The following is a 24,631-nucleotide window of genomic DNA, read 5'->3' on the forward strand; positions in this document are numbered from 1 at the left end:
GTCCAGCTGAGTTATTTATTCTCTCTGAAAATCTTCAGGGGTAAAGATAATAACTGTTATGTCTTTGACCGAGGTATATCCTTTCTTTCTTTCTTTTTTTTGAGTCCTTTGCCTCCTAGAGTGCAATGGGGCGATTTCAGCTCACTGCAACCTCCATCCCCCAGGTTGAAGCAATTCTTCTGCCTCAGCCTCCCAAGTAGCTAGGATTACAGGGGTCTGCCACCACAGTTAGCTAATTTTTGTATTTTTAGTAGAGACGGCGTTTTGCCATATTGGCCAGGCTGGATAAACCCATTCTTTCTTGTGGTCCCTGGCAGACAGTTATTTTTAATTATAAGAAAATAACTTTTGTCACAGGGCAGTAGGGGACGTGGAGGGTACCCTTCCAATACTCAGAAGCAAGAATCAAGCCACACCTACAATTTGTCTTTCCTTTTCTAGACTGAACAATTTCAACACCTAATAGAGAATGAGAAGACCAAGTTTCTAGTTTTTGCTCTACCTCAAAGAAGTTATATGCCTTTTGGAAAAACAGTTTGTCCAAGTCTCAAATTTTTTCATCTACAAAATAAGGATTCTGGACTAGATTGGGCAATTTAAACATTAAAAGTCAGTGTGTTTGTATTTATTTTTATCCCACTTAATACATAACCGACAAAACACTTTTTTTCTGTTAAAGCACTGACTAATGTTTAAATGTAACAATATGAAGAAAATACAATAAAACCTCAAACATTTATACTTAATTTAGAAGATGTAGTAGTGACAAATACTTCAGCCTCAGGTTTGTTAAATTATTTCCAAATAAAGGCTTTCAGCAAAACACGGAAATGATGACAAGGGTAACATTTTGTTTAAATATAATCATAGTTTTTCCAGAAGCATCAATTTGTTTATAATAAACTAAAACTAACAAGTGTTCTTATATATTCACTCAGCACTTCTTACTAGAAACAGTAGAGCTTAAGTGCAATCATTATTACAACAGGAATGTAATTAGAAATATTTTTAAATTTAAATCACATCTTAGCTCACACCTACTCTTGACTAATTAGTTCTAATGAGTGAATTTTGTTCTGAAAGACAAATAATTGAACTCATAGAGATACTGCAGACTCCTACGCTTGATTGGCTAAACCCTGCAGAAACCTACATGGATCTAAATCAAACTAACAACTTTAGAGTGTAGAGACAGTTCTATTGCTTGCACAACTTCTGTACAACAGCAGAGCTTCCTTGCCTCTAAATAAATGTAATTAATATGAAGAAAAGCACCCAGAAGGAGAGATGTGAGCAGACATATCTAGATTTAGTTATACATTATCTAATGTTCTCAATAGGACAGTAATGTAAAACATCTAGATTGTGAAAGGGTTCTATTTTAAAGGGAAGGAAAGAGGCAAATATACAATGTCGATTACTCAGTTATGGAGGACAGCCTTTCTGGTTCTATTTCACATCCCCTCACCCTGCTGGGGTGCTCCCATCCTTCTAACTCTATAAATCTCTCCCTGATTTAGTTCCAAATGAATCTTACCCTTACACATGCCCTCCTCTAACCCTATACAATGAGATAAGACTCCAAAGCTAACTCCCCTGCCATTTTTCTATAGCCATATTGCATCCGAGTCCTAAAAGAAATTTTTCCTCAAGCAGATCTGTGGTCAAGTCAATTGCACCTTTCAGTTTTAGGTTACATCACCGATCAATCTCATGAACAACATTTAAAATTAGGCTCAAATGAATTCCAGTGTTCATTTTTTAAATGAAGAATAGAGGAGAATTTGAACTATTGTTCTTCCAATTTTAATAAGATATAACATATAATAATAGTATCATATACTATTATAACTATAATACCTTATAGTTAGTTATAAGCTATTATTCTAAGCTCATTTACCAACATTTCACTGTGAAACTCTAATATGGCATTCAACAGAGACGTATGTAAAAAGTTGATTTTCTTGCTGAGTGTGGCAAGAACTTTTTACCTGACTTTTACTACATTTTGTCTTTTTTTATTAGAATAGAAAAAGCTATTTTTTAGTTTTACTTCAAATCTAATGATTTTTTAAAAAGTTTTAATTTTTAATTGACAAATAATAATTGTATAGGCGGGGGCGCTGGCTCAAGCCTGTAATCCCAACACTTTGGGAGGCCAAGGCAGGTGGGTCATTTGAGGTCAGGAGTTTGAGACCAGTTTGGCCAACATAATGAGACCCAGTCTCTATTAAAAATGAAAAAAATTAGCTGGGTGTGGTGGCACTCGCCTGTAATCCCAGCTACTTGGAGGCTGAAGCAGGAGAATGGCTTGAACCCAGGAGGTGGAGGTTGTAGTGAGCCGAGATTGCACCACTGCACTCCAGCCTGGGTGACAGCGACTCTGTCTCTAATAATAGTAATAAAAATAACAGTATATACTTGGGGAGTACAGTGTGATATTTTGAAGATTTTTGTCTTTCAATCATGGAGAAATGAGAATCGGATGAAGAAACAGCAAGGTAACTTATTTCTCATGCTAGTATCCTGCTTGTTTGCATAGTATATCTTGCAAAAAATAAAATTACTCAGCCAGGTACAGTGGCTCCTACCTATAATCCCAACACTTTGGGAAGGTGAGGCAGGAGGATCACCGGAGCCCAGGAGTTTGAGACCAGCCTGGGCAACCAAGCAATACCCCATCTCTACAAAAAATAATAAAAATAAAAAAATTAGCCAGGTATGGTGGCATGCCCCTGTACTCCCAGCTACTCAGGGAGCTGAGATGGAGGATCACTTGAGCCCAGGAGTTCAAGGTTGCAGTAAGTCAAGACTCCAGCTGCACTCCAGCCTGGGTGACAAAGCACGACACTGTCTCAAAAATAAAAAAGTAATCCCAGCACTTTGGAAGGCCGAGATGGGCAAATTACTTGAGGTCAGGAGTTCAAGACCAGTGTGGCCAACACGGCAAAACCCTGTTTCTATTAAAAATACAAAAATTAGCTAGGTGTGGTGGTGCATGCCTATAATCCCAGCTCCTTAGGAGGCTGAGGCATGAGAATTGCTTGAACCTGGGAGGCAGGGGCTGTAGTGAGCCAAGATCGTGCCTCTGCACTCCAGTCTGGGCAACAGAGCAAGACTTAGTCTCAAAAAAATAAAAATAAAAATGTAAAAACAAAAAAAACCTTCACAATTCAATTATAATCTACTGTTTTTCCCCTGTACATCTAATAGGCAATTAATCATACTTAATATTTATACTATAAATAAAAAAACTAAATGGTACATATTCAACTGTTTAGTTAATATTCATATATATTTTTTCACAGGATATATATGTTTATATTAGCTCCAAATGAATCTTACCCTTACACATGCCTTCCTCTAACCCTAGACCATGAGGTTAGAGCTAACTCACCAAAGCTAACTCCAAGGCTAACTCACCCTGCCATTTCTGGATGACACATTTCATCCAAGTCCTAAATTTTTTTCCTCAAGCAGATCTGTGTAGATATATATTAAATATATATCTATTTATATTAAATATACATCTGTATTTACTTATATTAAAATGTAGGAGCAGTTAAAAAGGATGAGGCTCCTTGTTAATTGATAACCATATCAATTATCTGGCTTTATGTAACCTCTATTTCCAGGAAAGCTACCAATTTCAAGAAAGAACCAGGACAATCAGTACTTTCTAATTTGTTTAAACTGTACTTCTAAAAAGTATATAAAGTGATTATACTAATTTGTCAGTTCAAGACATACTAGAGTGGTAAACACAGAGAGGTAAGAAGACAAGTATTTTAATGTGAGTCATGTCTAATAAAGTCTCATCTTCTTTGTCATTTTATTTACCTGTTTCCTATTAACACAATCTTCAGATTGTGACAAGATTTCTACATCACAAATTTCAACTGCATTTTTAATAGAGACTTGCTATAAAGGAAATCTCCCTTTCATAACTAAGAAACTGAAACATACATTATGAAAAACTCCAATTAGTTGAAGTAAAATAAGGAATCAGCAACCTTCCCCAACCACTGCCCCACATCCGATCACAGATGCAAAGTGTGACCAAAAATACCACAAAGTTCAAAATTCATACAGAATCAAAAAAATCCTGATCTACAGAATGCTTAGGAAATATGATGAAGAAAGTTTCTACTGTCCACTTTAATCCTCTTTGATGAAGATATTTCTGAAATGTTTTGTGAATCATTATTCTACTGTGTAAAGACACTTGTGGACATTACTAATGTATTTTCACATAAAAGACATGAAAAGATGACAAAGAGAATGGAATTTTCTTGCTTCAGAACATGACTTTGAAGTTGCTTTCTTGAATAACCCTGATGTGAAACTGCTATGTTGTCACTAACTTTTTTCTCTCAAAAGCAAAGAATCAGATATGTTTGCAACTGCATAAAGTTCTAGTTTTTCAGCATTTAAATACAAGTATTATTCTGTGAGAAATGTTGACAATTTTAGCAGTTTTGCAAGAAATCTGCATTGTGAACAAGGTTTACCAAATTCTTTCAAAATACTTTGCCATATTCAAAATATCTAAAAACATACAATGTCATACTGAAGAGATTACTTACAAATTTATGGATTTCTTGATATTTGAATAAGTCACTAGAAATAACAAGACTACTGGTAAGATATCTTTAAAATATTTCTTAGATTTCTGAACATTTCAGTCTTCTCTATTAAAAACAGAACTTATAAATGACCTATGAATTCAAACATGAAAAAAAAAACCCAGAGAATTTAGGAGAACATGCTAGCCTTTTAGTTTTGCCAGAAGGAGAACACAATAATTTATCTCAATCTCAATTCCTTAAAGGTTTGCCCACTACCTACAATATTCTCTGGTGTGGTGCCTTGTTCTCTAGGTGAACAAGACTGAAAATAGTGTTGCCATCTGAGGCTATGATGATCTATCAGGAAAACAGACATGCTAAGGTGCCTGGACACAGCATACCTTGTTTAAGAGCACCTTCTCCTGCTCGGATGAAGGAGATTTCATTAGAGTCAACCATGTGGTGCGCTCCATCTTGCAGGACAAACCGGAGCCCAGAGAGCTTGTGACCAGAAAGAGGGCCCTTCTCGCAGGCATCCAAAAACCCCTGTTAATGAATAAACACAACTTCTGGAGTCGATTTTATTTGCAGATACATTAACAAGAACCCCAAAATATTTGTGTTCAGAAGTGTACATTTTTATGTGTGCTATATTTCACCCCTCAGAAAGAATTTTTTAAAAATGTTTAACAAATTTACTATCTTATTTTTAACTTTTAAGTTCTGAGTACATGTGTAGGTTTGTTACACAGGTAAACTTGTGTCATGGGGGTTTGTTATACAGATTATTTCATGTCTCAGGTATTAAGCCTAGTACCCATTAGCTATTTTTCCTGATCCTCTCTCTCCTCTCACTTTTCACCCTCTAATAGGCCCCAGTGTGTGTTGTTTCCCTCTATGTGCCCATGTGTTCTCTTCATTTAAGGAAGAACATGTGGTATTTGTTTTTTTACTCCTGTGTTAGTTTGCTAAAGACAATGACCTCTAGCTCCATCCATGTTCCTCCCTGCAAAGGACATGATCTTTTTTATGGATGCATAGTATTCTACGGTATGTATGCACCACATTTTCTTTATCTAGTCTATCACTGATGAGCATTTAGGTTGATTCCATTTACATTTGCTATTGTAAACAGTACAACTTTACTACTTAAGTTTTATTATTATGGCATTTAGATGAGCAATTCCTTGGAAAAGCATATTACTTAAGGGAGTAAGCTAGTTTGAAAGCAATGCTTAGAGTGCTAATGATCACTTTCTCATAACCTCATCTTCAGGAATTACTCAACTCAACTCAATTACTCATAACCCATCATAGAGACAGCATGATTTTAATTGTACAATGAGGAAACAGTGGAAAGGCAAAATTAAGAAACTCCCTAAAAGAAAATCCCCACCAAAATTGGTGTTTATTCACTAGCTGTGTCTTGAGCCTTGCTACATACCTCTAACTGCTTTGCCTCATTGGCAGATCACTACATTACAGCTCTGGTGTTACACATTGTCAATAAGAACTAGAATTAAAAAGTAACTGATCATTTTTTTCAAATCCAATTCTTTTTTAAAAAAATACCTTTGTTGAGGTATAACCGATATACAATAAACTATACATATTTAGAGAGTACAATTTGATGAGCTTGCAATTTTTACTAATTCAGTCACTTAAACACTTGTAGAGCTCCTACCACTTAAGTTGGTTTTCCTTGGCAGCACTATATCATGGCTGTACAGATAGCACAAAATCCTTGTTGACATTTCGAAATTATAAGTTACATACCTGAAACTAAGTTCTCCTTCATCTACATTAATCTTGGGGGACATAAGACCTTTAAAAATGTGTGAATGACAAAATTTTGTCTTGAAATAGAATACATTAATTGCAAAAAAATGTTCCAACACTGAAACCAAAATTATAACCTGTTAATAAGATCTTTCTAAGTTAAAAGGTTAAAAACAAAAACCCACAGTCAAGCATCCTCTCACCTCAGCCTCCAAAGCAGCTGGGACTATAGGTGTGTGCCACTACACCAGGCTAATTTTATTTTTACTTTTATTTTTCTGTAGTGACGGGGTTTCAGCATGTTGCCCAGGCTCGTCTCAAACTCCCAGACTCAAGCAATCTTCCCACCTCGGCTTCCCAAAATGTTAGGATTACAGGCAGAAGCCATCGTGCCCAGCCTACAACATCATAAAGCAAATGACCTGGGAAGCGAACGAAACACTAACACTTCATATGTGCAAAGCACTTCTCCAAGGAAATGTCACATAGTCTTATCTGATCTTTAATTTTGTAAGAGGTACAGGTTTAAGTATTTTCTCTCAGTTTACAAATGAAGAAACTATTCTGAACACTGATTTACCAAAGCACATTAATCAGTAGCGGAGATGAGACAGTAGCATCCAGGTGTTGGGAATCTAAAGAATGATCATTCTGCTACAATAGTACACATAAAAGTCTTATAAATCTCTAAGGACTACTACAAATTTTAATTGCTGATTACAATCAGTGCAGTAATTTCAATTTATTAAGAAAAATATAATAATGATTCAAAAACAGAATAATTTCCCATCATTGTCACAGCATGGATTTATAGCTCTTGTATTTAATGAACTAGAGATTCTGAATCAGATGGAAAACTTAACAATCAGAGAAACAGGACTGTAACTAAAATGAACCGTGATAGACAACATGATGGAAGATAAAGTTTGATTTAATATCGGATAAACTGTTTTTAGAAGTAAAAAATGCAAAAAGACTTTTTTAAAAAGTTTACCTTTTCGACAGCAGGCACAAACTGCTTTGGAACATTTGCTCCAAATGTTTCATCTGAAAACTCCAATTTAGTGTAGTCCTCTGGGTCCAGAGGCTCCAGGACACCTATTACTTTTCCATACTGGCCTGCACCACCTGATTGTTTTTTATGTGTAAAGTCAAACCTGAAAGTTATTTAGGAAAAAATGTGGCATTATGTAATTACAAAATAAGATAACTCCTATTAATTTAAAAGAACACATTTGATTATTTTTACTTTTTCATTTGAATGTGATGGTCTTGCTGTAAAAGTTTACTGTAGAATTTATTTTAAAAAGAGCCCTCTCTTTTCTGTTCTTAATTCAGGTGAGGGTGGGACACGCTACCCAAGGTAATACACAGATGAATTTCACATACAAAAAAGTAAAAGTCAAGTAATTAAACGGGTCAGTCTACAGTTCTTGTTCTAATAACCTACATTCCAAAGACCTTGCCCATTTCCCTGAAACAGAGTATTCTTTCCTAAATCTCTGTAACCAAAGACAGCTACTTGAAAATAGGACCTTTCATGGCTAACGTTAATTTATTCAGATAGTTCCTATTCGATTTTATTCCTTGGGCATTATAGACTCAGGCAATAAAAGAAAAGGAATTTCCAGGTGAAATAATTGACAATTGAAAATGATCACTGGTAAAATGGTAAAGACCAACATAAGTAAGCCATTCACAAAGACACATATATACACAGGTCAGTGTTTACTTCAAACCACTAATGGCAACATTAATATACTAAGAGTATGTATGTAAAGTGCTTATTCTATCATATTAATGTTGAAACATTATATGTAAACACAGGCTACTGTTTCACTGGAAAATCATTTTATGATCATCTACTATTTGCAAGGCATTTCTTCCTTTAAATTGAAATCTTCAAGACCACAAGATGGAAGAGGCCAGCTGTTTTCAAAATTATTAACAGATAAGAAAATGGACATTAATGAGTGTGCATTCCTGCATACAAACCTGAGAGCGGTTTGGAAGAAGCAAATATCAGTACTCGCCTATTCTAAGCTGGTAGGAGAGGCCAGTTTACAACAAGCAAATTTCCAGAACTGTGGTGTGCTGACATATTCTGAGGTATACACAAAGTTCTCTGAGATATTATAAATCGTATCTTTGATTTGTCAATTATATAACATCTACACAAACGTACTCTGTGATGTCTATATGGTAATAACTAACCATGGCTATTTACATTTAAATTAAAACATTTCCATCACTGCATCAAGTTTTATTGGGCAGCACTGCTCTAAAGGACCAAACCACAATCAAGTAATTCCATACACTTTCAGGGACCACATCTGACTTTATAATCGAGAAGGTGCTAAACAACAGAATACTTATGTGCTAGGCTTATGTTAAGCACCTTCTATGGATTGTCTTACTTGTTCTTTACCACAAACCCAAGAAATAGGCATTACTTTTATCACCATTTTACAGATGAGAAACCTGAGGGACAGAGAGACTAAGTAACTTACCCAACACAATAGAACATTAAGTGGCAGAGTCAGGATTTGCTCTAAAATCAAGGGCCTGAAACATTCTTCTAGAAGGCTGATATGAAAAAGATAACTAACTCACGAATGCTGGGGTTAGTTTATTCACTTCAAAAGCTTTCAGAAGGTGCTACAAGAAGACAGATTTTGCAGTAGTTTAGAAAAAGAAGAGGTAGAAGAACTAAGACTGCTTGACAGCTAAATAGAAATGCTGAAGGTGAAAGAAATGTCACTCTATGAAAAACAATTTCACTTTGGCAAAACATTGTCTGTCACATTAAAATTAATGTTGATTAGAATTGTGGGGTGCGGAGGGGGTGAGGAACGAGAAATTACCTATTGGGTACAATGAATACTATTGTACCCAATAGTTACACTAAAAGCCCAGACTTTACCACTTCCCAATATATCCATGTAACAAAACTATACTTGTACCCACTATATCCATTTTTTTAATTGAAAAAAAATTATGTCACACTGTCTTCAACAACTATATATATGTATGAATTGTGTCGGTTTTGTTGTTTACCTCAAATTTGTAGATTTGTTTTGACTCTAGAGTCATACCAAAGTTGCAAGCAATAGGTATTTCTACTTAGTTTTATGTTCATACAGTTGCATAAAATTACAATTTACTTGATCCTAGAGATCCATAATAATTATCACTTTGAAGGTAATCCACACATTATTCAAACTTGAGGATAATGGACTGATGACTAATCATTCATGAAGCCTTAGTAAGTAACAAAGACTTAAAGGACCCAAATATAGGAATGAGATTCTCTTAAGGTGGTTTATTTAATATCTAAACAGGCAGTTACGTTTTTTAAAATGTAATGATTATACTTTGCTTTCCTCAGCAAATCATATCTCTAATTCTGTTTTAAAGAGAGCCTAAATTGGTATATGTACTTTTAAATGCCTATTATGTCACAACCTACCTATATGACTACCTTTGATATACAGAGATGGTGACTGTATTCATAAAACTTCAAAATGGTGACTTTAGGAAGGTCACATTTTTTATTTCTCACTACTGGTAGTAACACAGGAGATGTTAAATAGCAATTTGTGAAACTTAAAATTTCATTATCAGCAAAAAGTTCTTTCTGAGTTATCAGAATGTACTCAGCCACTTTCCTGGACACTATCAAAGGAGGACCTACCAAAAAAACACACACACAATGACAACTTAAGAGGCTTGCTCACAGATAAATGACTCATCAAAAAGAAAAAAAGAAAAAATAAGAGAAAAAAATTCCTCTAACTTCTTAGAAAAAGCCTTAAGAGGAGAACTAACCATTTCATCCTTTAGTTACTTTATAGTTGTCTAGCTAATGTAACTAGAAAATATGAGAAATGCTGTATTGCTTACTATTAATTTTTTTAAAAGCTACTTAGTCTAAAGAAACACTTATAAATAAATTATATATTTATAATTAATGTATTTATAAATAAATTAAAACAGTTTATGAGAAAGATAGTACACTACAAATACATTTTTTGTTCATTTTCTTTTTCTTTTTTTTTTTGAGAGAGAGTCTTGCTCTGTCGCCAGGCGCCAGGCTGGAGTTCAGTGGCGCAATCTCGGCTCACTGCAGCCTCTGCCTCCCGGTTTCAAGCAATTCTCCTGCTTCAGCCTCCCGAGCAGCTGGACTACAGGCGCATGCCACCACACCCAGCTAATTTTTGTATTTTTAGTAGAGATGGGGTTTCACCATGTTGGCCAGGATTGTCTCAGTCTCTTGACCTCGTGATCTGCCCGCCTCAGCCTCCCAAAGTGCTGGGATTACAGGTGTGAGCCACCACACCCGGCTTCATTTTCTTTTTCAAAGCATCACAACATACAGGCATATCTCGGAGGCACGGTGGGTTCAGTAACAAACCACTGCAATGAAGCTAATTAATAAAGCAAATCACACAAATTGTTTTCCTAGTGCTCATAAAACTCTATGTTTATACAATACTATAGTATAGTAAATATGCAATAGCATTATGTCTGAAAAAAAAAAAACCCACCATTCACACCTTAGTTAAAAAATACTTTATTGCTAAAAAATGCTAACAATTATCTGAGCTAAGTATCAGAATTAGAAGTGGAGACTGAAAGTCTAGGAGCCTGGAGGCTCTTACCTTGATGCTGAGGGCTACTGACTGAGCAGGGTGGGGGCTGCTGAAGGTTGAGGTGGCTGTGGCAATGTCTTTTAAAATGTTTTTCAGAGATGGGTCTCACTTATGTTGCCCAGGGCTGGTCTCAAACTCCTGGCCTCAAGTGATCTTCCTGCCTCAGCCTCCCAGATAGCTGGAATTAAAGGTGTGAACCACTTCACCTAGTCACATGACAATTTCTTAAGATAACAATGAAGTCTGTCACATCGACTGAATTTCCTTTTCATAAGACTTCTCTGTAGCATGTGATACTGTTTGATATCATTACACCCATAGTAGAACTTCTTTCAAAACTGGAGTCAATCCTCTCAAACCCTGCCACTGCCTTATCAACCAGGTTTACCCTTTGTTGTCATTTTAACAATGTTCACAGTGTCTCAACAGGAGTAGATCCCATCTCAAGAAGATACTTTCTTTGTTCATCCATCTGTTCAAGTTTGAACGTGAAATTGTAGGACTTCAGTCACATCTTCAGGCTCTACTTCTAATTCTAGTTCTCCAGCTATTTCTAATACATTCACTGTTCCTTCGTCCACTGAAGTCTTAAACCACCCAAAGTCATCCATGAGGGTTGAAATCAACTTCCTCCAAACTCTTGGTAATGTTGTTATTTTGACTTCCTCCCATGAATCAGAAATGTTCTTAATGGCATCTAGAATGGTGAACTCATTCCAGAAGGTTTTCAATTTACTTTGCCCAGATCCAATAGAGGAATCAACCTATGGCAGCCACAGCCTTTAAAAATGTATTTCTTAAATAATAAGACTTGAAAGTCAAAATTACTCTTTGATCCAGGTGCTGCAGGATGAATGTTGTATTAGTAGGCATGGAAACAACATTAATTTATTTGTACATCTCCATCAGAGCTCTTGTGTGATAGGTGAATTGTCAGTGAGCAGTAATCTTTTGAAAGAATCTTTTTTTTTCCTGAGCAATGGGTCTCAATACTGGGATTTAAATATTCCATAAGCCACGCTGTAAAAAGATGTGCTATCATCCATGCTTTGTTATTCCATTTACAGAACACAGACAGAGTAGATTCAGCATAATTATTACAGGCCCTAGGATTTTGACAATGGGAAAGGAGCACTGTCTTCAAACTTAGTCACCCGTTGCATTAGCTCCTAACAAGAGAGTCACAGCCTGTCCTTTGAAGATTTGAAGTCAGGCACTGATTTCTCTCCAGCTATGAAAGTCATAGATGGCATCTTCTTCCAACAGAAGGATGTCTCATCTACACTGATAATCTCATTTGGCCAGGTGCAGTGGCTGACACCTGTAATCCCAGCACTTTGGGAGTCCAAGGCAGGTGGATCACGAGGTCAGGAGCTCGAGATAAGCCTGACCAACATAGTAAAACCCTCTGTCTTCTAAAAATACAAAGATTAGCCAGGCATGGTAGTGGGCCCCTGTAATCCCAGCTACTCGGGAGGCTGAGGCAGGAAAATTGCTTGAACCCAGGAGGTGGAGGATGCAGTGAGCTGAGATCACGCCACTGCACTCCAGCCTTAGTGATTGAGACTCCATCTCAAAAAAAAAAAAAAAATCTGTTGTTTTGTGTAGCCAACATCAGCAACGATCTCAGGAGATCTATTGAATCACCTGCTGCAGCTTCCACATCAGCACTTGCTGCTTCACCTTTCACTTTTATGTTACTGAGACAGCTTCTTTCCTTAAACCTCATGAACCAACATCCGCTAGCTTCAAACTTTTCTTCTGTAACTGTCTCACCTCTCTCAGCCTTCATAAAATTGAACAGTTAGACACTTGCTCTGGATTAAGTTTTGACAAAGAGAGAGAGAGAATGTGCAAGCACAACCAGCAGGTAGAGCTGTCAGAATACATATAATTTTATGGATGAAGCTTGCTACTTTACATAGGCAGATTTCGAGGCACCCCAAAATAAATTACAATAACATCAGAGATCACTGATTACAGATCACCACAACAGATATAATAATAATGAAAAAGGTGTGAAATATTCCAAGAATCACCAAAATGTGACAAACAGTTGTGAAATGAAAATATGCTATTAGAAAAATGGAGCTGAGGCCGGGAGTGATGGCTCATGCCTGTAATCCCAGCACTTTAGAAGGCCAAGGCAGGCAGATCACCTGAGGTCAGGAGTTCAAGACCAGTCTGGGCAACATGGTGAAACCTTGTCTCTACTAAAAATACAAATATTAGCTGGGCATGGTGGCAGGTGTCTGTAATCCCAGCTACTCAGGAGCCTGAGGCAGGAGAATTGTTTGAACCTGGAAGGTGGAGGTGGCAGTGAGCTGATTGTGCCACTGCACTCCAGCCTGGGTGACAAGAGTGAGACTCTGTCTCAAAAAAAAGAAAAAAATATAAAAAAGAAAAAGAAAAATGGAGCTGATAGACTTGTTTCACATGGGGTTATCACAAATCCTCAATTTGTAAAAAAAAAAAAAAAAAAAAAAAAAACAAAGTATCTATGAAACACAATAAAGTGGAACAAAATGAGGTATATCTGTTTGAAAATACATAATACATAATTATATAAAATGAAAATATAATTAAAGTTTTTATTTTAAATTTTATATTTAATGCAATATTCTGCCAATTCACTTTATCAGCATATTAAATAAAACAGTACATATATTACACAGAAATTACCATTCTAACAAACTAATAGATTAAGTAAAAATTCACATTCATTATCTTGTGTGTGTGTGTATATATATTTTCTGTAGTTATTAAACCAAGTCTATTCTTATTCTTATCAATCATCACTTTTAACCAAAGTAATCAACTTCTGCTTTCCCAAAGAGAAAACCAGAAGACAGAAAACCAAGAAATGTCCAGCTAAATAGTGATTTTTTTCTTAGACATTTTTGGCTGTTTATTTGGACTAGATATTCCTGGATTGCACATACAATGACAGAATGACTTAGTCTCATGAATCATCTTTCAAATTTTTAATGGAAGAAAAAGAGAAACAGGAAAAAGGTGAGCTAAAGCCAGTTTTAGACAAATATATTATCACTGTAAAATGCTAATTATCTTTCCTCTTCAAGGAGAGAGGAAAAAGCTTAAACATAAACCATGTGATTAATAAAAAGCCTGAAATATGGAAATAAAATAGGGGTAGTCATCTACTTAAAATGATCTTAGACAAACAAGACAAACACTATTCTCCAAAGTCTTGTTTTTTAATTTCTGGTGTTGTTCTTCTAAAGTACATTTCAAATGAACAGTCTTCTTTATGTCAAAGTTCCCCACATTTCACCAATTCTTTAGTAAATTTATCTCAGGAGACAGTGTAAGTTCATATCTGATAACCCCATGAAAATTGGTTGCTATTTTGTATTTGTAAAAAATATTGCTATGGCTGGGTCAGGGTTTGCTGACCTAAGAAATGTGGAGAGACAGGGCCATGTGTAAGAGATAGACTGTATCTCCCAAAGCACATTTCTCACAGGCAGACAAGACTGAGAAAAGTTTCACTCAAAAATGATACAAGATTATAGGCAAGCAGATGGAAGATGGTATTTAAAAGCAAAGTCAATCAGAACCCCCAAATCCCACTAGACAATAAGCATGAAACTGGGGCCAAAATCCAGATTTACCGCAAGATCTACATAATCAGAAAGAGAGAAACCTCAAGAGTCTCGGGTGTGTGCATTACTACCAAGTTAATGGTCCCAATCCAGGCAGCGAAGACCTTGGTCAAACCTTGGTAGAATCTCAAAGGTATCTGAGCCCAATTAACCTAAGACCACCGAGGATAAACCTGTACTTCTACAAAGTCAGGTTTACAGGCCCATTTCAATGAGGGAGACCACATACCAGAGACAGTGTTTTATATAAGTTCAGTTTTTAAGTATATCTTAGCCCTTTAAGTAAAATATTCAAAATGACTCAAGTTGGAAGCATAGTGTTACACCGAAACTTCATCCTTTTAAGATCAGTAAAAGAGAGGGGTACAGGTGCATTTTTTTCATTTCTCCTGATCCAAATTACATAATCCCCCAATTTAATATTATAGTTTGCAGATTCTCATACTTTGATTTGGGCAGAACTGGTCCAAACCCACAAAAAGCTGAGAATAAGCAAGCCTCTTCCTGAACTCTCATAAGGGAAAGGGAAATGAAGGAATCGAATCACCACCTGGAGTACCTGTGCACCTTGCCCTGTCAGGGACACTGCGTGCAGTGTATAAGGAAGTTGTGTTCCAGTATGCAAGGGAAGTAACTGGGCTTTTTCTCCATGGACAGGAAATTGGAGGGCTCAGAGATGTCCTACATAAGCGAAGGCCAGAAGGCCCCACCCTGCACTTCTTCTATAAAGGTCACTGAAACAAAAGATGCAATCCCAGAGAACTTAGCCCACTGACTCCCTCCCCACACCTCCACCGGCAGGTGCCAGAAGGCAGGCTGGCCTCTGCTCCAGTAGGAAGCAGCTGGCCGTGAAAGGAAGGCGGCTGCTGCCAGTGGCGGGGCGGGGCCACAGTAGCAGCCAGCCCAGGGCGCTGGGACGCAGGGAGCTTGAGCCCAAACAGCAGCTTCCGGAGTTGGAGTCGGAGAGCGGTAAGGAGGAAAACAGGGACGGAAGAAGCTCGCGACTTTTCTGCCTGGGCAACTGTACCCAGCAGCAAGCAGGACGGGCGGTGCTCTGGCACCGTTAACCCTGAACAGCCCAAGCCCCCGTAGTCACTGCTCATCAAGAATGGAAATCCCGCCGACCAACTACCCAGCCTCCAGGGCGGCCTTGGTGGTGCAGAACTACATCAACTACCAGCAGGGGACCCCCCACAGGGTGTTTCAGGTGCAGAAGGTCAAAGAAGCCAGGATGGAGGTAAGTTTATCAGGGAAGGGTGGGCAGCGGGGACTCCAGGATTGCGCTCCCTCCACTCACCCAAGGTCTTAGCCTCTGTGTGCAGACACTCCGTGCCACCCCCTACCCATCTTCTGTTTTAGGACACACTGCTGGTATATGGTTTTGAGATATTAATGTTTCTGGGGGACTGTCAATACTCCAGTCTCTGGAGACAGCGCGGTACTGTTTTCATCTTGAGGCAGAGACTAAGTTTTTACGCACACAATTACAAAATGGGAAACGCTCTAAGTAAGGGTCGGCACTTTCCTTAAGTGTAGGAACCATTCAAAAGAATCCTAAGGCTGCCCCGTTTCTCATCTGCTAATCTGATCTGGACCAACAAAAGCTCCCATCTTCCAAACGACTATTGCCTAAGTTTTAAGACAAATCCCTATTAGACCCTTTAACCAAAATGAAGGGGGAAACAAACAGCAAGAGAAAGTGACAATGAAAGTCAAAGAATAAAAGCACTGTGCGCTGATGCTGGCCTTTAGCCACCCAAAGGCCACTACCACATGACTGCCTTAAATGATGTGCACCCTCTAAAGGCTTGAATTAAATGCTTACGTCCTCAGCAATCACTAAAGAAGTCTGTTTTCATTTTAATAAAATCTGCTGAATTTGAGATTATCCCTTATTTATCTAACAGAATTTTAACTGCTAACAGTCTTTAAAAGGTGACGGAGGGTAGATCTTATTTTAAAACTGTACCAGATAACATAATTAGGTATAAATTTTCAATCTGTATCTTGATTTAAAAGTGAAATACTCGTTTCTTAGTCTTACAAAATTTGTTAATCATTTTGCATTTCTGCTAATATACAAGTAAAAACAATACTTGAGTGTATTAAATCTCCAATTGCTTTGCAGTAATCTACCTCAAAATGAAATTCACATTCACTGAACACTATTTGGAGGGTACACTGAGCTTTATGAAAAATTTTCTCAAAGGTGATATTATTTGTGATCTTTAGAATTAAAAAGCTGTTTCAAAATTTCTTATGTAGAGACTTTAGAATCACAGATCCAGACGTTAAAGTCTTTTGATTATTGAAAGCAAGTTGTGCCCAATTTATATGTATGCTTTTATCCTACCCTTTTGTTTTCATCCAAAATAAACTTGATAGGGGACTTGCTAAATTAGATGTTACATTCATGGTGACATGCCTTTTACAAAACCTCAGGCTTTCACCATTACCCATCAGCCAGCCCCTCCAACCAAATGAAATGGATGCTTCTAACAACACAAGTATCTGACTTGTTATAATATTTTCTTGTCTCCATTACATTTTCTTAATTTTAGGATATTCCAGGAAGAGGACATAAGTATCACCTTAAATTTGCTATTGAAGAAATTATACAAAACGTAAGTAAAATGTTTCTTGTTTTTGTTTTTTCTTTTTGAGACAGGGTCTCACTCTGTCATTGAGGCTGGACTACAGTGGCAGGAACATGGCTCACTGCAGCCTCAACTTCCCAGGCTCAGGTCATCCTCCCACCTCAGACTCCCCAAGTAGCTGGGACCACAGGTGCATGCCACCACACCTGGCTTATCTTTGTGATCCTCCTGCCTCTGCCTCTCAAAGTGCTAGGATTTCAAGCATGAGCTACCATTTCCAGCCAAATGTTCTTATTAAATCAAATTTGATTCTAAATATTCCAGATCATCTTTGCTGATCATACCTGTAAGACTGATTAGTTGTATCTCTTTTTAAAAAGTTACTGTGAAATCCCTGCCTCTAAAAAATATTGACCATACGGGCAAAGTTTACAAGGATCAGTTCTTTACTATCTTTGGGTATTCCTGAATATATGAATTATTTCTATCAAACTATATGGAAAAGACTATATACTCCAGTTCAAATGAATTTCCTTAAGAAGTTACATACTCATAGGGCAGTCTGAACTTATGCCTAATATAAATAAGTGAAGTAATTTATTCCCCAATCAATCACTTTCTTTTTTTTGAGACGGAGTCCTAGTCTTTCGCCAGGCTGGAGTGCAGTGGCACACTCTCAGCTCACTGCAACCTCCACCTGGGTTCAAGCGATTCTTCCACCTCAGACTCCTGAGTAGGTGGGACCACAGGCACGTGCCACCATGCCCGACTAATTTTTGTACTTTTAGTAGAGACGGGGTTTCACCATGGCCAGGATGGTCTCCATCTCTTGACCTCGTGATCTGCCCTCCTCGGTCTCCCAAAGATCAATCACTTTCTTATGTCTGCTTTTCTCATTCTATTTTTCATTGGGTTTTTAGAGAAAGTGCTCTTAGATATTAACAAGCAACAGAATGCCAGCTGATACCAGCATTCAGATAAAGATCTTTCAGTAATGAGGAAGGGAAATTTTTAAAGATTATATAACTGTCAAATTATTAATGAGACAAACTTAAAAGAAAGAAACTGCAATCTGTACCACAGCCATCCTGAAATTTTAAAAAGCTTGCCTTTCTGTTGAGCATAATTCACTAAAAGACATCTAAGCTGCTAGACAGCCATCTTTACAAAGCATAACCCAATGCTATAATCTTCTGATTTTACATCCGGATACAGACTGCTGCATCTGCATTTGAAAAAATTTGTTATTTCAGGAGCAAGGAGTTAAGACTAATGAAAACACTTTAAAAGTAACCAGAATCTTGAATTGGTATTATAAAGTCAGACTAAAATCTGGCCTTGCAAATGGATACCTCATTAATACTGAAATATATTAACAGTTTTAAGACTAGAATTTATAAGATTATGACAACTTATCATTTATAAGGTAAGTTATCTATTTTAGGGTATTCACATAACTCTAGAATATTAATAGGCCAGGTCCAATTAGATATCTCTGAAAACAAGCATCTTGAAGTCTAGTCTAAACACCATTAGGGCCCTATGCTTTAAATCATATCTCAAAGCTGATAATAATGAATAATCTTCTATATATAATCTTTCACTAAATTTCAACAGCACGTTATGGTGAACTGCACAGCTGAAGTACTTTACCCTTCAATGGGACAAGAAACTGTACCAGAAGTCAACTTCACATTTGAAGGAGAAACTGGAAAGAACCCAGATGAAGAAGACAACACATTTTATCAAAGACTCAAGTCCATGAAGGAACCACTAGAAGCACAAAATATTCCAGGTATATAAATATGATGAAAACCATTTGTTCCAATCTTAAAATCAAACTCAATTGTCTAAAATAGTTAGTTGCTATGTCAGAAACACACAGGCTTTTGCAAAAATATTCATTTCTAATCTAATCCAACAAAAAAGAGGCCTCAGAAATTTTACAGATTCATAGCTTAATTATTTTCTGAACACAATTGAAGGAAACTAAGACATGATTTAGAATTTAGATTGTTTTAAGAGGTTAATACTATATACATAATTATCATATAAACGTTTTCCCCACCAGACAATTTTGGAAATGTACCTCCAGAAATGATGCTCATTCTACATTTAGCCTGGGTTGCCTGTGGTTATGTAATATGGCAAAATTCTACTGAAGACACATGGTATAAAATGGTAAAAATTCAAACTGTCAAGCAAGTGGTAAGTAGTCTCTATAAAATACACTATTAATGGGGTTAACATTTATCCAAAGTCTTATAATTCATAATTGGATAAACAGTGTCCCTATAGTCATTTTGTAATTAATAGCAAACCTGGAATTTTAAAGGAGAGGTCAGTTACAATCAAGATCAGAGAAGGTGAAGAATTGTAGGAAGAGTTCAAAGCAACAGTAACTGGTGTAAAAAGTTGTTTGATTTGGCTAAGAGATGCAAACCACAGACCTCCTTTGCCTCAAACTTGCCTAATAACAGTGCTTGGTTAGTTGCATTCTCTGGGAACATACTGACAAGGAAGCATAACAATAGCAAGGCAAAGCCAGGATTTCAATGAAACACTATTAATATGTAGTGTCTAAACTGCACTTTCAAAAAGCATCATGGTAATCGTAGCTCTTAATCTTTCATGTTAGTCAACATAGATTTAACCATGATACTTTACTGAAACCCTCTTCTAGAACAAAAAGGTTTAGAGAGTTTTATTAGTAGCAGTAAGATAAAATCCCAAGTGTTCAATATACAGTCAGGCCTCTCCATGGGTTCTGTATCCATGGATATAAACAACTGAGAATCAAAAATATTTGAGGGGGGGAGAAATGGATGGTAGCATCTGTACTGAACATGCACAGATTTTTTTCCATGATTCCCTAAGTAATGTAACTATTGACATAACATTTAGATCAGATTAGGTAGTATAAGTAATCTAGAGATGATTTAAAGCATATGAGAGGGTATGCATAGGTTATACGCAAATAGTACACTGTTTCATGTCAGGGACTTGAGCAACCATGGATGTTGGTATCTGAGGAGAATCCTGGAACCAATCCCCCATGGATACTAAGGGCCAATTGTGATGACTCTCCTCACCTTTAATCTGCTCTATAGAGATCCTCAGGGCCACTTTTTATGGCAATCACATGCAAAGCTGTGCTTTCAGAAGAGTAAAATCTTGAGTTATAATCTGACATTTAGCTTTCACACTCAGCTTAATATAGAATATTTCCTTTAGCAATCTTAATTTTGTGTTCAAATTACTATAGTCATGCCATACTGAAACTGTTTTTTCTCTACTGGGCAGTTCAGAAAAAAGCTTTCATTACACAATCACTAACTACACTGAGTACATTTTACTATTTTCAGGTGTTTTGGTTGTCTGTGCATTGGTTGGTTTGTTTTTGAGACAGGGTCTCACTCTGTCACCCAGGCTGGAGTGCAGTAGTGTAATCATGGCTCACTGCAGCCTCAACCTCCCAAGCTCAGATGGTCCTCCCACCTCAGCCTCCCATGTGGCTGGGACTACAGGCACACATAGCCATGCCTGGCCCATGCTGGCCTTAGACTCCTAGGCTCAGCCAGTTTGCCCAACTCAGTCCCACAAAGTGCTGAGATTACAGGTGTGAGCCACTGTGCCTGGTGTTATTTTGGTTTTCAAAAAAATAATTTCTATTATAAAATTGGATTCTTTCAATGTAAACTATAGTTTATCCCTTAAATTATGCTTTTCTGTACAATGGAAACACAAAGTGTTCTTAAATAGTAAGCTACACATGGTAATTCTCTTTAAGTAGCTACCACAATCTGGAAACTAAAAACAGGTAAACATGTTTTGGGGGAACAAACATAAAAATCATGATTTTAAAATTCATCTGAAAGACCACTTTATTTAGTGTAAGAAAACAGATTTTCTGTCACATTAAATTAAATAAATTACGATGTTCAATTTTTATTTTTACCTAAATGGAAATAAAATATTCATCTACTACTCAAAGATGATTTTCAAAATTAAATGTAGTTTTTGACAATGATATTAAGTTTTAAACAAGGCGTTTTTATTTTTTGTCACAGCAAAGAAACGATGATTTTATTGAATTAGATTATACCATTCTACTTCATGATATAGCATCTCAGGTAAGTATAATTTACCTTTATTTGATGTCAATCTGAAAACTGAGACTCATATAGTCACAGTATGCTTTATTAATTTTAACTCTAAATCATAATTCACATAAATCTAGATAGGCACCATATTTAAGTACATTATAGTTGCAGCAATTTAACAAAAGTACTACTCTTTGTGAAGACTGTTTTGTCTCTAACAAAATATAAACTCAAATACATTTTCCTCAATGTTTTCTGAATTTTATCATAGCATTAATTTTCTTCACTTGCAGGAGATTATTCCCTGGCAAATGCAAGTTCTCTGGCATCCACAATATGGCACTAAAGTAAAACATAATAGCCGTCTGCCAAAGGAAGTACAACTGGAATAAACAAAATCTCTAACACTGGGAGGAAGTGTAAGCATGCCTATTCATGATGTGTATGCCAATTTTATTGTCATGTAGCTTATAAAGCCAAATAATCCCAAAGTGTCACTTTATATAAATGTCTTGATTACAGTATAGAACTTCATAGATTCCATAATACAAAGTATCACTATATAAAAATGTCTTTATAACAGTAATAGTGGTATGTATATCCAATAATAAAAAGCCTTCAATTTCAGCCTCATAATGTTTAATTACGATGCATACTTACGGGACAGGGGCAGTAATGGTCTCTCGAAAGGCAACTTTTGGCTTTCCTGTGATACAAGGACAGCCATATTCTCTTTCCATTCTCTAAAAAGTGGGGAAATTATTATTTAAATTTTAAAAAATAAACTGAAAGAAAAACCCCCAAGCATCTTGTAGCATTCATTTAAATACACTAGATAAATCAATTTCAAATCATTTTAGTATCTTACAAGGATTAGGTATGTGATGCTTAATACAAACTGCTTTTACAGATTTTATGTAAATGAATTCTAAGTTACAATGGTAAATTTATATTTACCTCCAATTAATCTATCCACTAAAACTTCACCATTGTTCCATATTATTACATATTCACTGGAATAATATATAAATCTGTTGTCAGGATTTTCTATCTCAACTTCAAAGATACGAGCTCACCAAAATTTCTAATCACATATCTTTGGTTTTTACTTATATATCAATACATACAAGACCTTTCCTGGGAAGGTATAGGCCCCACCTTCCCTTTCTTTTATCCATATTATAATAATCTTCAAGTACTGACTTGAGAAGAAATGGCCTGAAGAGTTGGTACAACCGCAGGCTGTCTCCCTAAGGCTTGAAACAGGATTTACTAGACCCAATTAAGCATGATCTGGAGATAGACTGATATTCTTGTTGCAAATTCCGAGCCTTGATTCTAGCAGTCCAGAACGTTTCCAAATCTTTTTATTTGGAGACTTTTTTAGAGATCAAAAAAATCTTTTAATTATTTAGAGATCAAAAATAATTATTTTGTAACACATAGTAAAGGAAGTAGTTGACCACATCTGGATACAAACCAGAGTTGAAGCATGAAGAACCACAGTTACAGACATTAGATTGAGAATTATTGACTTTTAACAAAACACAGACAGTAATAAACTGATTTCAATTTAATTTCCTTATTATTCATTACCTGAGCATAGATTTCCAGGTGTAATTCTCCCATTCCAGATACAATTGTCTCTTTGTTCTCAGTGTCAAAGTGTACTTTAAATGTGGGATCTTCTCTTGTAAACCTGCCAATACCTTTTGAAAATTTTTCCAGATCGTTCTTTAAAAGAAGTAGAAAGTCACTATTTGTTTTGCTAAGCATGATAAGCAATGGGATTTTAGAAAGAACCTTACTGAATGAAATAAAATACATTCGCAGTTAAGAAATAAAAATGATACACATCTAGTTTTACTGCACAGAATTTTCTTTCCATACCAAGATAGAAAACAAGAGTCCAGGACTTAAGTCTATGCCCTTTCCTATTACACTGACAAACTGTCCTTCTGTGAAAATTGCCCACAAAGCAGAAACTGGAATCTGTGTTACATTTTAGAAATCCTATACATAATCAAAGGAATCATGTTTATCAAGACACTACTGTAGATCCAAGCAAGATAGTTAAGACCAACGAATAGGAAAATACCACAGTGAGACCTGTCCCTTTCAAAACAATCTGCTTGGATGTGGTATGATGCACCTTTATTCTCCTTAGTTCCCACGTGATCCCACATGGTGAGCAGAGTAATGGCCCTCCAAAGATACCCTAGTCCTCCCAAATCTGTGAATATGCTGCCTTTCATAGTAAAGGGAACTTTGCAAATGTAATTAAGGTTACAGACCTTGAGATGGGGAGACTGCTATCAAATATCTAGGTGGGTACAACATAATCAAGTATGCCTTTAAAAAATGGAGGGGGAAGCCAGAGAGTGGGTCAGAGGAATTCCACAAAGGAAGAAGTGGCAGGAGACATCTGAAACATGAAAGAGACTTAACCAGCTGCTGTCAGCACTGAAGATGGAGGAAGGGCGCCACAAGCCAAGCCATTTGTTTTCTCAAATCCCAACCACATTGCTGAAAGGCAGAAGTATCCACATTTTATAGGTGAGGAAATAAGGCCACATAGCTATTGCATGGCAAAACGGGGACTGAATCCCCAGTTAGCCTTTTTAGGTGTTTTGCCTTTTTCCTGCTGAAGCCAAATATTCTCAACTTAGCAGAAACACCATCCCTGCCCCGACTACTGAGAATCATGGAGACTTCATTATTTGATTTAAATTAACTTACTTCAGCAAGCAGCCATCTGTAAACTTTTTAATGCATACACAACCCCAAAAACACCAAAAAACCTTCTGGCTACTGAAGCATTGATTTTGCTCCATCATTGTAAATTATCAACAGTTAAATATCTTAAATAAAGTCTGAATTTAGAAATGAAGAAGCATAATACATAAGCCTAAGTTTTAACCTTGCATACTTCCAAAGAGAAAAGCAAGCAATTTTAACAATGTACTTCTAACGAACTACGGCATCCTACTGAGGTTAACATGCAAGGTTCACCTTTCCTCAAGTTTCTGAGAAAACAGAGTAATTTAATATTTCTTAATCTTCTCTTTTCTATATTAAGAAAAGATCTGGAAAATCTCAAGGTTCCTCGCAACAGATGTAGTAGTAGCTGTTAGTGATATATCACACATGACAATTTATCAGAGTATGTTTTGTAATGACAAGTTCTGAATGACAAATCATAAAATGTTCACTCAATGTACAAATAAGTGAATTTCAATATACCACATTAACATGATTGTTATGAATGCGAAGGCAACTTAGAAACTAAAAAATTACGGTTTGAGA

General features: G+C 36.5%; 2 protein-coding genes across 2 annotated transcripts in view; one reads left to right on the forward strand and one right to left on the reverse strand.

Moving 5' to 3' along the window:
• The window catches only part of GFM1 (G elongation factor mitochondrial 1), a 48,464-nt gene that overhangs the window by 2,689 nt on the left and 21,144 nt on the right, over positions 1 to 24,631 (reverse strand). Inside the window, exons 12-15 of the mRNA XM_002807655.5 lie at positions 22,922 to 23,059; positions 21,986 to 22,068; positions 7,342 to 7,504; positions 4,970 to 5,114 (exon numbers count right to left, since the gene is read on the reverse strand). Of these exons, the coding sequence (XP_002807701.2) occupies positions 4,970 to 5,114; positions 7,342 to 7,504; positions 21,986 to 22,068; positions 22,922 to 23,059 (529 nt within the window). The remainder of the gene's footprint in view (positions 1 to 4,969; positions 5,115 to 7,341; positions 7,505 to 21,985; positions 22,069 to 22,921; positions 23,060 to 24,631) is intronic.
• Positions 15,555 to 21,952, forward strand: LXN (latexin). Its single transcript, XM_002759443.6, has 6 exons — positions 15,555 to 15,862; positions 17,187 to 17,249; positions 18,840 to 19,017; positions 19,294 to 19,430; positions 21,293 to 21,355; positions 21,619 to 21,952. The coding sequence occupies exons 1-6, from the start codon at positions 15,734 to 15,736 to the stop codon at positions 21,715 to 21,717; spliced, it is 669 nt and encodes a 222-aa protein (XP_002759489.1). The 5' UTR covers positions 15,555 to 15,733; the 3' UTR covers positions 21,718 to 21,952.

The sequence above is a fragment of the Callithrix jacchus genome, chromosome 17 (assembly GCF_049354715.1).
Source record: "Callithrix jacchus isolate 240 chromosome 17, calJac240_pri, whole genome shotgun sequence".
In the NCBI taxonomy this organism is placed as follows: domain Eukaryota; kingdom Metazoa; phylum Chordata; class Mammalia; order Primates; family Cebidae; genus Callithrix; species Callithrix jacchus.